The following is a 16,003-nucleotide window of genomic DNA, read 5'->3' on the forward strand; positions in this document are numbered from 1 at the left end:
CAATCGCATTTCCCCCATCGGACAAACCAATACTTTTTCTTTTTGTAGTATAGTTAAGAAATTACAAAATTTAAAAAAATTAAATTCTTATATCGAGTCGTCCCACCCCTATTCTTTAATGCCAAATGCAATCTTTAGCAGAAATTATTAAAGGAGCGAGGATTAATCATTTTCACTCTACCGCCCCTTTCATTTCCAGAGAGAGTTTATGTAATTTCACATGAATTTATCATAATTATTTTAAGAAAGACTGTGCATTGGAAAAGTTAGAATTCAAACGAAATTTTTCAGTATAAAAGTCATGATTGAGATGAGTTCTAAACTCAAATAATGATTTCATAGACGCCTTTTCCCAACCTTTACTCAATCTGATATTTTTCTAGTTAAATAAATTTGGGACTATAACTCACAATTTATACTTAAATTTTCTTAAATACTATTTATCGAATACTTTTTTTTTTCGGCGGCGATCCTCAAAGTAGAAATCTAAATACGTGGGGTATCCTATCTTTTCAAGGAACAAATCAGTTTTATTTGCAATGTATTATGGGCCTATAAATTTATATTAGAATATTTTTCAAGTACAACATTATTCGAAAGGTCCTTTTTAATAGTATGAATAATGAGCTTTAGGTCAGGAGAATGCGTTTCTGCAGTGAAGAATGAAAAAAAAAACGCTTTGGCGTCGGGGCTTCGCCCCGAACTCCATTGGTGAATAATGAGCTGTACTTGTCAGGAGAATGCGTTTCTGCAATGAAGAATGCAAGAAAATGCTTTTGGCGTCGGGGCTTCGCCCCGAACTCCATTGATGAATAATGAGCTGTAGATGTCAGGAGAATGCGTTTCTGCTATGAAGAATGCAAGAAATGCTTTTGGCGTCGGGGCTTCGCCCCGAACTCCATTGATGAATAATGAGCTGTAGATGTCAGGAGAAAGCGTTTCTGCAATGAAGAATGCAAGAAAATGCTTTTGGCGTCGGGGCTTCGCCCCGAACTCCATTGATGAATAATGAGCTGTACTTGTCAGGAAAATGCGTTTCTGCAATGAAGAATGCAAGAAAACGCTTTTGGCGTCGGGGCTTCGCCCCGAACTCCATTGATGAATAATGAGCTGCAGATGTCAGGAGAATACGTTTCTACAGTGAAAAAAGCAAGATAACGCTTTTGTCGTCGGGGCTTCGCCCCGAACCCCACAAGAGAACCTTATAGCGCTGCCCCAGTTGTTTTTGTTTTTCGCCGAAGGTTGAGAAATGATATATATATATATATATATATATATATATATATATATATATATATATATATATATATATATATATATATATTGTGTGTGTGTGTGTGTGTGTGTGCGCGCGCGCTGTGCACACGTTTATGCATAGGGTTAGGGTTTACTGGGCGTTAGGGTTAGGGTTTGGAAAAAAATCGCCCCCCCCATTCCAAAGTTCTGGATCCGCTAGTGTCGCCAAGTCAATAACAAACTTCCTTTGAGCTACAAGCAACAAGTGTTACAACAAACTTCCTTTGAGCTACAAGCAACAAGTGTCTTGAATTATTTTATTTTTACAGTGCTAAACGTTGTACAGAATTTTGTAAACCTTTGAAATTTATTTGTTACTTTAAATCTTCGTTTTGTTTCATGAATACAACAAAATTAACTTTAAGAGACTCAACGGAAAAAAAAAGAGGAAAAACAATTTTCTTTCTTTTTAATTTTTTTGCTTATGCACCTTTTTTTTTTTGTCCGACTGTGACAACTTGTTGAAGCAATGAACTGAATCAATAATGCTTAATAGAATTATCTTCACGAGTTGCGTTCTCTTCAAAGTCACACCGTCTTCTTCTTTCACATGACGTGTTCTGGTGTCGGTCACATAATGAGCCCAGACACTGGACGGTGCCTAATTATGTCCCTTTAATCTAATCAAAGGTCATACCTTCTACCGTTTTTACGTCTGACACTTTCTGAAAATATTTCGCTTAGAGAAATCTAGAATCTTCTGGGAGAGGTCCACGTGTACATCCTACAGGTGCTGTTAACAGACTGATACGTTTCCAGATTATACAGGGGTGGTCGCTAGAACTGCGGGAGATTTAAGGCTCAGATGAGATCATGAAGACCAAGTTCCACAAGACCAGACTTAAATGTCATGGATGACTGCGTTTGGAGCTTAGTTTCAGATTTGTCCACGTGACAGAAACTCTTTGGATAATTTGAAAACGATCTTCGGAAGAGCTTGGAACCATGTCTCACAAGTTACTCTTCATAACGCTACCCGCTACTCTGAATTGCACGGACGACATTTCCAGCTTCTAAGAGCGTAATAGAACATCTGCCTTGAAAAAACAAACAAACTTTGTGAACGTTATTCATTGTTTGACACATTTTCCGTTTTTCTAGCGACCACTCTGGAGTCTTATTCATCATTTTTCCCTCCAATCGTCTCTCACATCACTGTCCTCTCCAATCATCGCTTTCTCCAATCAGCTCCCTAATCAATCATCACGTTCTATCAAACATTTTTTTCCCAATCACTTCTGTCTCTACAAACTTCGCTGTATCTCCAATCATCATTTCTTTCTCCAATCGTCACTGTATTTCACGTCAGTTATCTCTCTCCCCAATCACCACTTTCTCAATTTCCTAATCAATCCCAACTTTCTCTCCAATCATGTTTTCCCCTCAATCACCCCTCCAATCATCACATTTTACCTAAAAGCTTTATACATTTCTTGATTTCGATGTAAAAAAAAAACGTCTTGTTAAATATTCACGAGACTTTGTAGACCTACTTCCGGTTGTAGCAGTTGTATTTCCCTGTGTGTGTGTGGAGCAGAACAGCTACTTTTTAACTTCAAATTGTTTCCTATTGTTTTGAATATAGCAGCAAACTCTGATAGACATGGACAGGGGGCGGTGGCTGAATGGTAAATCGCTTTGCTTCCGAAACTAGGGTCCTGGGTTCAAATATCGGTGAAGACCGTGACTGAATTTCAGGATTTTTAGGGCGCTCCTGAGTCCACCCAATACTAATGAATACCAGACTTAGTTGGGGAAGTAAGGCAGTTGGTCGTTGTGCTGGCCACGTGACATCCTGCACGTTAACCGTTGACTAAAGAAACACACCAGGGACGACAATCTAGCACATTTTCTGTCAGTGCAACTTTCTATCTGAATTGTCAACTTCAGTATCTCTAATCTAGATCTAGCTTAGTAACCTAACAGAGATATGATTGAACTGTGAATCATAGGAGATCAATCGAAATTGAGAGTATAATTCCATCATTACTTTACTATTCTAAACCATCTAGTTCAAACCTATCACTAGTCTTATGAGAAGACAAAAAAATATTGACATTATTGATTGATATCATATTGGGTCACTATGATATGCACACGATTAGATAACCGGAAGTCAATTTCCTGTCAACCTTGACAAGTCCACTTTAGGTCAAATGTTGCTCCCCCTTCCTACTCCTTCCCATAAATGACACACACACACGACATACACACAACACGCACACAGATACAACCACACTTACACACAAGACACATAGAATGAATCAATGGACAAAAAAAGATAAATTAGTCAATACAGACACTCGACACACAGACACAATACAGACACACAGACACGATAAAGACACACGACACACAAACACACGACCGACACACAGACACAATACAGACACATGAAGCACAGACACAATACAGACACATGAAGCACAAACACAAAACCGACACACGACACACGGACACAACACTGACACACGACACAATACAGACACACAGACACAATACAGACAATAAACTGTTTTTCACTTGATCCTCATCTTGATTTCCACCTGCCTTCCAAATACTTCGTCAACACTCTTCAATCGGCGCCAGAACAATTAGATCTAATGCCATCTGGCAAATGTTTTAGCGCGTTGGCTCAAATAACTCTTACTGTGAGGAAGAGACGCCTCGAAAACTGTTAGGAGCTACAAAAAATGTATTAAAAATGTGTACAAGTTATGAAGCTATCCAGTATTTTAATAGCTAGGCAGCTCTCCCTTTTTACTTGAAAGTGATAATTATGATCTGCACATTCCTTTACTTAGCCTGCCCTTTAGCTGTCATGTATTCCTGTTAACATAGCAATTAAAAACTTTATGGACAAATAGATCAGGAATTCCAAATTCCACGGGGAAAAAGCAAACATGAAAGTGACTAGGCAATGCATGTATTATCCTTTGTACTGAAAATTCAAAGTATCGTAATGGCCGAGTGTAAGAACGCGTGACTAACGATCTGAGATTCAGGCTGACGCTCGAGACCTTGCGCTTAATTAGAGCATAGATTACATTATTTAGCGTGCAACATTGGGCGGGCTTTTCGGGTTCTTGCACACCTAAGGCCCCTCACCCTGCTCAGTCTCCGGGACATCATGCGAACAGTATTCTTTTATTTCCAGTGGGGCATCCGGGGGCCCGCCAGTTATTCAGGAACAAGAGAAACAGGTCGAATCAGTCATTTTAAATTAATTTAATTTTACCGTGTGCTTTTACTAGAAACATGCAAAGAGAACGGGGGCAGATGTCAAGGTCATCTGTTTTTTTTTGGCCAACTATTAACGAGCACTGTGTCATGTGACTAGCACAACGACTAACCGCATTTACTTTCCCCAACTAAAGTTAGGTACCCATTAGAGTTGGGTGGAATCCAGTCTTCACAGAGATTCGAGCCAAGGACCCAAGATTCGGAAGCCAAGTGCTTAATACCTCAGCCACCGCGTCCCCAACTACGCTTTGAATTACCTGTAATTGGCAAGTGACAGACTTTTGGGAAGTAAAGGCTATTGGTCATTGCGCTGACCACTTGACACCCTCATTACCCGCCAGCCATAGAAACAGTTGAGCTGTACATCTTGTGCTCCAATAAATCGCAATGGTTAATAGGGGGTACCTTGACTTATGAGTTACCTACACCTATAGTGCAAACAACCAATTATAACGTTATTGAATTTCAACTTAAATAGTACTAGCTGGATATGACTCGAGGCCTGCGGGCCTTAATTTGGCTATTACTGATCTAATAGGTTGAAATTAGATCTATGTCAAACTTTGTGAATATCCCATAACATTTTTATATATTTTGCCACGAAAATGAAAGTAGAGTGTGAAAGTGGATTTCCCAGTTTATCCGACATATTGATATCTAATTTAAAATACCGTGAAAACGGGTTTACACAATTTGTTAAAATGTTTCGTTTTTTGATAGAGATAAATTTAGGTATTTTTAATTGTATTTTTAGGACCTTCCGGTTGTCGAAAGGAAAATTAAATATACACTACGGTCTTGCAGTGATCTAAGAAACATTTATGCCAAGCTTTATCAAGATTGGTCAAACGGTTTTTATTTCTATGCAGGACATACATACATACATACACCATACATTATACTTTGTATCTTAGATGATCTATTTTAACCAACAAACATTGCTAAGCATTTATAAATTCACACGATAATCAGATTAACTTACTCTGTGTATCATCATTGGTTTTATTAGAATATCATTTTAGTTACCAGCAACTATAGCCACCAAGAGTAACCACTAACGTTTTCAAATAGTGGAACAAGCAAAGGTGATGCATTTTTGAAAGACAACTTGCAATTCATTATTCACATCAAATCAACTTGTTACAAGAAACAGAAAAACCTAAATCGAATCTCTATATACGGATATCATCTTCATTCTTACACCCAGCAGACAACAAAAAAACAACAAAAAAAAACTTGAAAACAAACTTAACAGGGATTCTGTCACGTGTGATTTTCGGGAAATATTTTTATTTGTGCAATTTCTGCAAAATTTAGAGCGAAATCAATTGGATTAGTGTACACTAGGAGCAATCAAACCGGAAGCTGTATTCGGAAAGAGGAAGCACGTGCTGCTAGCGTGGCCCAGGAAGCGCGCGGGAGTGGACTTCCATATGGTATGAGCGTCTGCGCCGGGAAAGAGTCTGAGCGAGGAATGACAGGGACCTGCGAGCCGGACACTGAGTTTAAGGGACTAACACGAGAGTCAGGATCTGTCAAAGTGAGTACACAGGCATGCTGTATGCACGTGGGTGTCTTCATTTAGAGCTATACCAAAATTGTAAGCGTTGTTCTGTTGGCCATTTGTAAACATAAGTCAAAATAGTGGCTGTGTGTCGTCTGTCTTATATTGTCCAGTTTCGTTTTGTCCTTAGGGCTAGTACTATTCTAAGTGCGTCTGTACCCTATTTTTACAAAGCTTTTCTCATCTCACTCTGTCTGTCGGGTAAAAAACTTTGTTCACGTTATTTCGGATCAAGCTGAAATTGCGCACAATTATTCATTGACATAAACAAGGCTTCAATAAAAAAAAAGTAACCAATTAGACAATTAATTACTGTTAATTTATTATTGTGTTTATTAGCAAAAATGGGAAAGTAATACTACTGTATTCAGAGATATAGCTATATTTGTTGGGTTTAGTCCCTTTAAGTAATTTCTCCCTCACGCTTTCTCCAATCAAGTTGATACTTTAAACAATTATTTATTGTACCTAACAAAACATGAATCAATGGATAAAAAAAAGATAAATTAGTCAATTAATTATTGGTAATTAACTATTTTGTTTGATATCGAATAAGGAAAATAACGTACATTATCGATGGATATAGTTTTAAGGACGAGTTCTTCCCCTTTAGATAAGCTTTTTTTTTTTACACGATTTTTTTTTATATTTGTGTGTTTCTACTAATGTATTATATGGCCTGCACTGTGAATGACCACTTTAACTTTTGTTAACAATGTCAGTGTGACATTTTTGCTGTCGCATATATCCTCTACAGACATTCAGTTCTGTAGTATTTGTTCATCTAAAACAATTTAGAAAAAAAATGATTGGGGTTGACACTATTAGCGAACCGCACCAGGTGACACTAACCTCAGTAACGCATCTGATGTGAGCTCACCTGCTTCTATTTCGACTTGGTGAGATTCCAGCCAGCGGTGCTCACTTTATTAAGCAAAGTGTTAGTCTAATGACCTCCCACTGTTTACATTTTGAGCATTACATAACATCCACAAAGGATGAGACCACCTCTGTTTACAATAGGCCGGGGATCAGAACCCTCATTAATCGGGACAAGACACCGATGTTTAAAGAATAAACAAGACCCTTCCTAGGTCTATTTTTTTTAAAGTTAGAAAGTAATTTCAATAGTTTCGGTTGGCCTGGAAATAAACAGTTTATGTTGCTGCATGCCTGGCTGGGGTTTGAGACGGAAGAGGGTCTCTTGGTGCTAGGCTAGCGTTGGGTTTAAACTCAATATGCCTTCAGCGTTTTACTTGTAATAGATAGGTTCATAAATTTCTTTAATTTTACAAAACGAAAATAACCAAAAGATCAAGGTTGCCTGATTATTAACACTTGGCAGTGGCGTGACACATTGGGTGGCAGTGATGCAAAGAAGGAGGGTGCGGTATAACATTTATTATTTTTTATATTTTGTTTCTGGCTTTGATTACTTATTTATTTATTGGAAGTTTCTTATTTCCATTTATAGTTTATAGACTTAGTTGTGCAAATTTTATGTTAAGTCTCTGGGGTCTGGAAAACTATTTATATTTTTTTGTGTGGCTCTAAATCCAAGTCTAAGATTAGGCTTAAAGATCAGGGTTGTGTTATTATCCGAAATTATGAAAATCAGGTTTTAAAAAATCTCTTCTTAATATAATCATTTTTTTAAATAATACGATGGTGTGCTTCAATCTGCACTTTAAATAGTTTTTTTTTTGTTTTTATTCACTATATATTGCTTTTAATTTGGTGTAATTAAATTTCAATATCTTTTCCTCTTTTCCTTTATAAAATGCACTACACTGCTCACCAGGTAATTTGCATTCATCTTGCTAGAACTTTTCTTCTCCTCCTTTTATTTATTTATTTTAAAATTTCTTTAAATATTTTATATTATTAAAAGTGGTGGACAGAAGTAATTTTATTTTCTTAAATCTTTTTCCCTGACTTTTTTCCCATTAAATTTCTTTTGAAAAAAAAAAGACAAAAATCAAAATTTTTAATCATAAAATATGAACGAAGCTCTGTAATTAAATCGACATATAATTGAACTAGAATGAAGAAATGTTATGAATATGATTTTACATTTCATTTAACTTGTTAAATGATTGACTTTGTAAACACAGATAAAAGGCGAACCTGTAAGTGCTTATTGATGAGAGTATTGACGAAGGAAACTGTGTTGACAAAAAGACGTCGACATCCAAGCAAATGATAGCACAGCCTTTCAAAACACAAGACAACAGAATGTTGACACAAAGTAGACTTCCTCTTTCAGATCTTATACTCTATGAGGAGTCGATGTAAAGATCGTCTGCTGCTGTGGCCCATGGTTAAGGAGGGTGTCATTTGGCCAGCACATCGACCAACCTTCTTTACTTTTCTCTAACCAACGTCAGGTTCCCCCTATAGTTGGTTGGAATCCGAAATTCAAATCCCCGTCTTCACCGGTATTCGAAGCCGAGACCCCCCGGTTTGGGTAGCCAAGTGCCTTACTACTTATCCCCCTAGAATTTTGACAATAACGAAACAATGAACCATATAAAACAGAGACAGACAGACAGACACACACACACACACACAAATAAAGGGACTTTAGCCATTAACGAATTTTGAAGAGAGTAACAAAATGGAAATAACAATATTTTAAAATAACGAGTCGTAAAATATTACAATTGTAAAGCACTACAAAATGACCTCATTAACATTACATTTTTTATGAAATAGTTCCAAGGTCAAGGTCCACTCAATTTAGTTCTGTTATGTCTTCGTTAGAAAGGGTGTAAACATTAGGAAGAGACAATAACAGGGCTTGTTTCATAACTTTGTAATTCAAATATTTTATGTGGATACAATTTTGAAATCGAACTGTATTGTGCATTCAGACAATGAATTGTGTATGTGTGTGTGTATACTAATTCTTTGATTACAATTCGGATAATTATACAATTTAATTATTGGAGATTATGTGTACGTTTTATTTTTGTTCACCAATTCTAATCGTTACCGGCTACGCTTGCATGCTGAGTCACTAATCTCTGTGTTTAGACATACAACATTGTATTCACCACTCCAACGCTAGAGTCAGACCTAACAAAGTCACGACATTGAGAGAGACAAAGGGCAAAATGAAATGATTTCAACCCAAATCAAAGAAAATGTTTGGCCACTAGCCGTAGAGTACTTTTACATCAGCAAGCTTTGAAGCAAGCGTAAAAGTGGGCGATGGGTCCATTCGTCTGTCTCATATCTTTACTCTTGGGATCTTTGGAGCTAGTTCTTAGTTCTCTCTCCCTCCCCCCTCTTTCGCGCTCTCTCTCTCTCTGGAATAGTGCTTCTCAACTCGAGGAACGCGTTTACTATGGAGGTACGCGTCGTAGAAAGTAGCGGTGTATACCATTAACCATTAATGCCGTAGCCCTATGCCCGTGTCATATCAGGACCGACCTATTGGAATTAAACAAAAATTGTGTGGTGTGAGTGGGGTTTACATGGCTATGTTTAACTCTTACAAGAAAAAACTCTGCAGAAACAAACGTTTGAGAAGCCCTGCTATAGAGTTGAGATTTTTATGCCATTTCTTTCGCCCATAATTTATCTGGTCATCCATCGATCTCTCTCCTTCTTCAGCGCCAGTAGTCGTCTCGAACACCCCCCCCCCTCCTTTTTTTTTCATCTACACCAATGGGTGTTTGTCTTATATCCTTTTCTTACCCCCATCAGACGCCCCAACGACACCCTTCCACCTTATCCCCAACTTTTCCCCGAACTTGCTTGCTTCCACCCCACCTACGCCACTCCTCCCCTTCCTCCTCCAACCACCGCCCCCCTTCCCTTTTTTTTTCTTACTCAAGCGCCACTTGACAAACAAGTTCAGTATGGATCTTGGAAAGCGCCGTTTTCTGTTTGGATGTTTTGTGCGTTGAACTCATAGGGGCCAGAATAGAGAAGGGGGGGAACACTGCCCGAAGTGAAGTTAGGAGTAGAAGGGGGGGGGGCAAGATCAATGGTCATGGTTTGTGACGTCTTTCTTGATTACACACAGACACACACATATTAACACGCACACAAGCCCCCCCCCCCCCCCCCAAAAAAAAAAAGAAAGCCAAAGGAATAAAACAACAAACACACAAAAGTGATCTAAGGGTGATAACTGTAAGTCAAACTAAAGAAGAAAGGGAGAAAACTGATAAATTTGTTTAACACTCCCCCCCCCCCTTAGATTTGTATGTATAAAATTGGCCATGTTTCTAGAAGGGAAAAAAAAAATCTCTTTGCTTATTTGAACAGCCCTTGTTCCTGTAAACACAGCTGATCAAAGATGGAATCTATCCACCAGATCAATCAACACATCTGTATACGCCATCTTGACATCATCTTTTGGTCGCCTTTGAGGATAGTCAAAAGGGACATAAAGGGACTATTTAGAGAGATAATAACTCAGTTTACATTTAGTCTCTTTTAGTCACACTGGTCAACGGTGCTTTCACATAGAACTATGCTAGTGGTCTATTGCTTCACTGATATTTCAATGTCTTCATAGGATCATTTACTTATACTTACAGTCAGTACTGTTGATACGACTTGAAAATCTAATTAGTATTTTAATTTGCAAATACAATACTGTTTTAAAATACAAACATATGTACAGTTTGCATTATTTTAAAGTCCGCATATTAGATCCGTTGGAATTTTTTTAAAGTCTGAATATTACATCCGCTAATAGTATTTTAAGATCTAATTATTACATCAGCTAACAGTATTTTATGATCTAAAACATTACATAAGCTAATAGTATTTTAAGATCTAAATATTACATCAGCTAATATTATTTTATGATCTAAATATTACATCAGCTAACATTATTTTAGGATCTAAATATTACATCAGCTAATAGTATTTTATGATCTAAATATTACATCAGCTAACAGTATTTTAGGATCTAAATATTACATCAGCTAACAGTATTTTAGGATCTAAATATTACATCAGCTAACAGTATTTTAGGATCTAAATATTACATCAGCTTATAGTATTTTATGATCTAAATATTATATCAGCTAACAGTATTTTAGGATCGATGTGTTAACTACTTGCTTCAATAGCATTAAATTGTTCAAATACTGGGACAGTTCTTAAGTCACGTGACTGGACTAACACCCTAACATCTTGGTTCCTCAACTACAATAGTTGTGTACACCAATAGTACAGTGATACCAGTCACTCCTCCAACTACAAAAGTTGTGTACACCAATAGTACAGTGATACCGGTCACTCCTACAACTACAATAGTTGTGTACACCAATAGTACAGTGATACCAGTCACTCCTCCAACTACAATAGTTGTGTACACCAGTAGTACAGTGATACCAGTCACTCCTCCAACTACAATAGTTGTGTACACCAGTAGTATAGTGATACCAGTCACTCCTCCAACTACAATAGTTGTGTACACCAGTAGTATAGTGATACCAGTCACTCCTCCAACTACAATAGTTGTGTACACCAGTAGTACAGTGATACCAGTCACTCCTCCAACTACAATAGTTGTGTACACCAATAGTACAGTGATACCAGTTAATCCTCCAACTACAATAGTTGTGTACACCAGTAGTACAGTGATACCAGTCACTCCTCCAACTACAATAGTTGTGTACACCAGTAGTACAGTGATACCAGTCACTCCTCCAACTACAATAGTTGTGTACACCAATAGTACAGTGATACCAGTCACTCCTCCAACTACAATAGTTGTGTACACCAGTAGTATAGTGATACCAGTCACTCCTACAACTACAATAGTTGTGTACACCAGTAGTACAGTGATACCAGTCACTCCTACAACTACAATAGTTGTGTACACCAATAGTACAGTGATACCAGTCACTCCTCCAACTACAATAGTTGTGTACACCAGTAGTACAGTGATACCAGTCACTCCTCCAACTACAATAGTTGTGTACACCAATAGTACAGTGATACCAGTCACTCCTCCAACTACAATAGTTGTGTACACCAGTAGTATAGTGATACCAGTCACTCCTACAACTACAATAGTTGTGTACACCAGTAGTACAGTGATACCAGTCACTCCTACAACTACAATAGTTGTGTACACCAATAGTACAGTGATACCAGTCACTCCTCCAACTACAATAGTTGTGTACACCAGTAGTACAGTGATACCAGTCACTCCTCCAACTACAATAGTTGTGTACACCAGTAGTACAGTGATACCAGTCACTCCCCTCCCCTCCTCCTAAAAAAAGTTATTGTGTAAGCAGCTCGTTGCTTTTAAGGTTAAGCTTCAGACGCGAGTGACAGGCTCTAGAAACATTGCAGACTTGGTCAGACAAAATTGCAGGCTTCAGCAGTTTTTAATACCGAAGTCGACACGTGAGGCCAGTACGAGGGCTTTGGAAAATAGAGTGCTACCATCGAGTCAGAGCTTCTCACAGTAGTGTCGTGGTTCCTGCACTGGGGAGGGGAGATTGTTCAACAAATCTCATTCCCAAATGAATACACTAATGTACCATCTTAAGTTCTGTCTCTCCCCTGCACAACGTTAGCATTGAGAGCACTGAAGCATAAAGACAATCTTCTGTATATATAATTTTCTACGTCGCCCAACCATGCGGGACACCACGCACGCACGCCGACTCTCTAACCCTCGATGAAAAAGTCATGGAAAGATAACTCTTTTATTTCTGCAAGTCGGGCTAGAGCTACCCCACGTAACTTTCGCAGTGACAGAGAGCGAGGCTCAGAAAAATAAAGAGAGAGAGTGGGGGGGGGGGGGTGAGAGAGAACAAGTAATCTTCTCACTAAATAGCGACGTATGCCACGCTGCGGGTCGGCTCGTGTATTCTTTTTCGTTAAGTATTTCTCTAAAACAATTATATAATGATAACACTCACATTTGTGATCAAACATTTGGGTTTAGGATATAACTTGGCGTTCTCAAAGTTTGAAAGATATTCATTAGGTCTTTTGAAAATTTCTCCCTTGGGTCAGTGGCGACTGTTTTATTGATAATTACAAGTTAATGCGTTTACATTCTTATTTTAAATTTAATTTTGTATTGGATTTATCTTTATGTATTTTTTCCATGTGTTTATTAAACCAGAGTTAGGTGCATTCAACGAGATTTCTCTTGTTCCAGTGTGTTCTATAGTGTTTCCACTAATGTCAAGGGTAGCTTTCATTACATATGTATGCTACATTTGTCACAACTGAACTTCATGTAACTTTATGTTAGGCGTGCACACACAATAGTTTACTAATGCATCATAAGATATTGACATATCATTAAATACAAATACATCATAAAATAGAAATACAACATCACAAAATTCAAATATAACATAAAATACATATACACTATCAAATACAAAATAAATCATAAAATACTAATACTTCATAAAATACAAATACATCATAAAATACAAATACATCATAAAATACAAATACATCATCAAATTCAAATACAACATAAAATACAAATACGTCATCAAATACAAAATACATCATAAAACACTAATACAAAATAAAATACTAATACAAGATTGAATATAAGAAAAGCTATACAATATGAACACAAACAAATAGACAGCTACGAAAAGATACCAGATAATACAAAGCAACCAATGCAACATTGTATCGATGTAAAAATTCTAAATGTGCCAATTAAAAAAAAATCTCACTGTCAACAAAGACCAATTGTAAAGAGGGTTATGAAAACTGTATTAAGTATAACGCACTCGATGTCAGTTTACGTAACCGGGAGGTATACATCGAAAAAAGCAATGCATTAGTGTACGTAAGGGGAAATAACATGCGTGTCTATTTTATAAACGATCATTTTCTGCTTATTAAGAGTTGCTGTTCTTTCATTAAAAAAAAGTGGTTTCATGCCCATAAATAAATAAAAGTTGTGACAGGTCAACGTAACGTTCACGATATGTATTGAAATCAAAACAAGACAATAAAGGGAGTTTGTCTTACACTCAAACTCCTAGGCGGCCCCTTCGGGACAGTTATTCTAGTGGCCTGGGTCGTATCACATCAAGATATGTAATATCTAGTTGTGTTTCCTGTGCCAATGCTATTTTAGTTTGCATCTATTATTGTTATTTCTGTAGTGGTATTGCTAAAATGGTCGATCGTAGTCAAACCTTTAAGATTACCATATCTTATCTTACACTGAGCTTGAAGCCTTGTAAACCATGTTCTATAAATGTTTTAAAATGTATGCGCATACTACAAACAGTATAATTATTTGACAAGACCTTTTAATTGTTTTTAAAATAGTGCATGTGCATCTAAAAAACACAACAACAGTTTGCCATTTCATTTCCATATTATAAGGGCTTCTCAAAGAATCAAAATAAACGTTACAACTATTTCCATTTGGCCTACAATAGAGCCTGTAATGCTTGGATTTACAATGACAACAAACAGACAGAAAGACTGCACTAAACTAATAGTATATTCTCCCTACAAGTCTCTATATTTCTTTGAACTAATAACGAAACATGAAGAGCCCCTCGGCTACAACTATAGAACCATTGCGTCCAAAAGTTTTTGGAAAGAGAGAAAGCTATTTTCTGACGGAAAACAAATTAAATTCACCCACCGCTGACCAACGTCCGCAATGAGCCACTGTTTGATGGAAACTGTCACGAGTCAGATGATGTTAGGTCCCTGGATGGCTGACCCGTCCGAGACTGACCGTCGGGTACTTAATGGGTCATTAGTTACTGATTCCTGTGTGTGCGAAATAGTAACAGCTGATATTGAATGACGTTGTGCTCAATCTACACAATTTGTATTTCTTTTGGATACGCGTTAATGAATGACGTCATATAACTAATATATATATTCATTACTTAAGTACGCATTATTTTATGACATCATATAACTGATCAATGTATTACTAAAGTACGCATTATTTTAAATAATAATAATAATAGACATTGAAATTTCCATAGTACTAAAAATAGATTTCCAGCCAGTTCTCAGCGTCTGTCGAAATGAAGATTAGGAATGGTATTTAAGCAAGGGGAAGATACTAAGGGCGGGTCGTTAAGTTTTCAAATAAGCTTATTGATTTGTGAATCTACTAGTGAAAATAAATTATACTTGTCGACCCACGGCGTAGCATACGCCGCTATTTACCGGAAGTATTCATGAAGGCAGCGAATTGTCGAGCAGAGTGTATGACTGTGCTGCCAAGTGTAAGAACAATGGACAGGGCGTCGCCATAGTTATCCCAGTGATCGCAAACAAAGCTTAAGCCATCTTGCGAAGTTAGAGAGCAACAATTTCGTCGATGACATTTTTCCAGAAATATGCGACTGATAGAAATAAAAAGTTTCCTGATGCAGGAATGTCGACTACACTAAAAGACCTGTTGACTCCACGAATTGTATGTGAAGCGGTGGTCATGGTTAGGAAACGAAGGGCAATACGAAGGGGCAAAATCAAAACAAAGCTACAGAAAAAAAAAACATGCAACTATTTTAATGTCACCAGATATTGACGTGTGTAAAAAAGTACACACATAAATGTATTCAAATATAGAATGCATAAAGAGGAAAATTACTTGTTCTCCCCCCCCCCCTCTTTTTTTCTGAGCCGTGCTCTCTGTCGCCTCGTAAGTTACGTGGGGTAACTCTAGTCCGACTTGCAGAAATAAAAGAATTATCTTTCCATGACTTTATCGTGGTGTACAGCATGGTTGGGCCATGAAGAGAATAATATATATAGATTGTGTATTTGCAATGCTAACAACAGGACAGACAACATCGCGGGCATGTCACGATTTCTACCATGCGGCATACGTCATAGTGCCTGAACACACAACCAGTCGGATCATTATCAATCGAGATTTCTAGAACGAAGATATTCTCT

General features: G+C 37.4%; 1 protein-coding gene across 2 annotated transcripts in view; it reads left to right on the forward strand.

Annotated features, from left to right (window-relative positions):
* LOC106061566 (calmodulin-A-like) overlaps window positions 1-16,003 on the forward strand; it is a 313,065-nt gene that overhangs the window by 77,706 nt on the left and 219,356 nt on the right. The window contains exon 1 of one of the 2 annotated variants that reach the window (XM_056016315.1): window positions 5,832-6,079. The exons of the other annotated variant lie outside the window; for it this stretch is intronic. Coding sequence (XP_055872290.1) covers window positions 5,978-6,079 — 102 coding nt within the window. The 5' untranslated portion in view covers window positions 5,832-5,977. Of the gene's footprint in view, window positions 1-5,831; window positions 6,080-16,003 lie in introns of those variants that run through there. 2 annotated transcript variants of the gene reach the window in all.

Source organism: Biomphalaria glabrata, chromosome 17 (genome assembly GCF_947242115.1).
Source record: "Biomphalaria glabrata chromosome 17, xgBioGlab47.1, whole genome shotgun sequence".
Taxonomy (NCBI): Eukaryota; Metazoa; Mollusca; class Gastropoda; family Planorbidae; genus Biomphalaria; species Biomphalaria glabrata.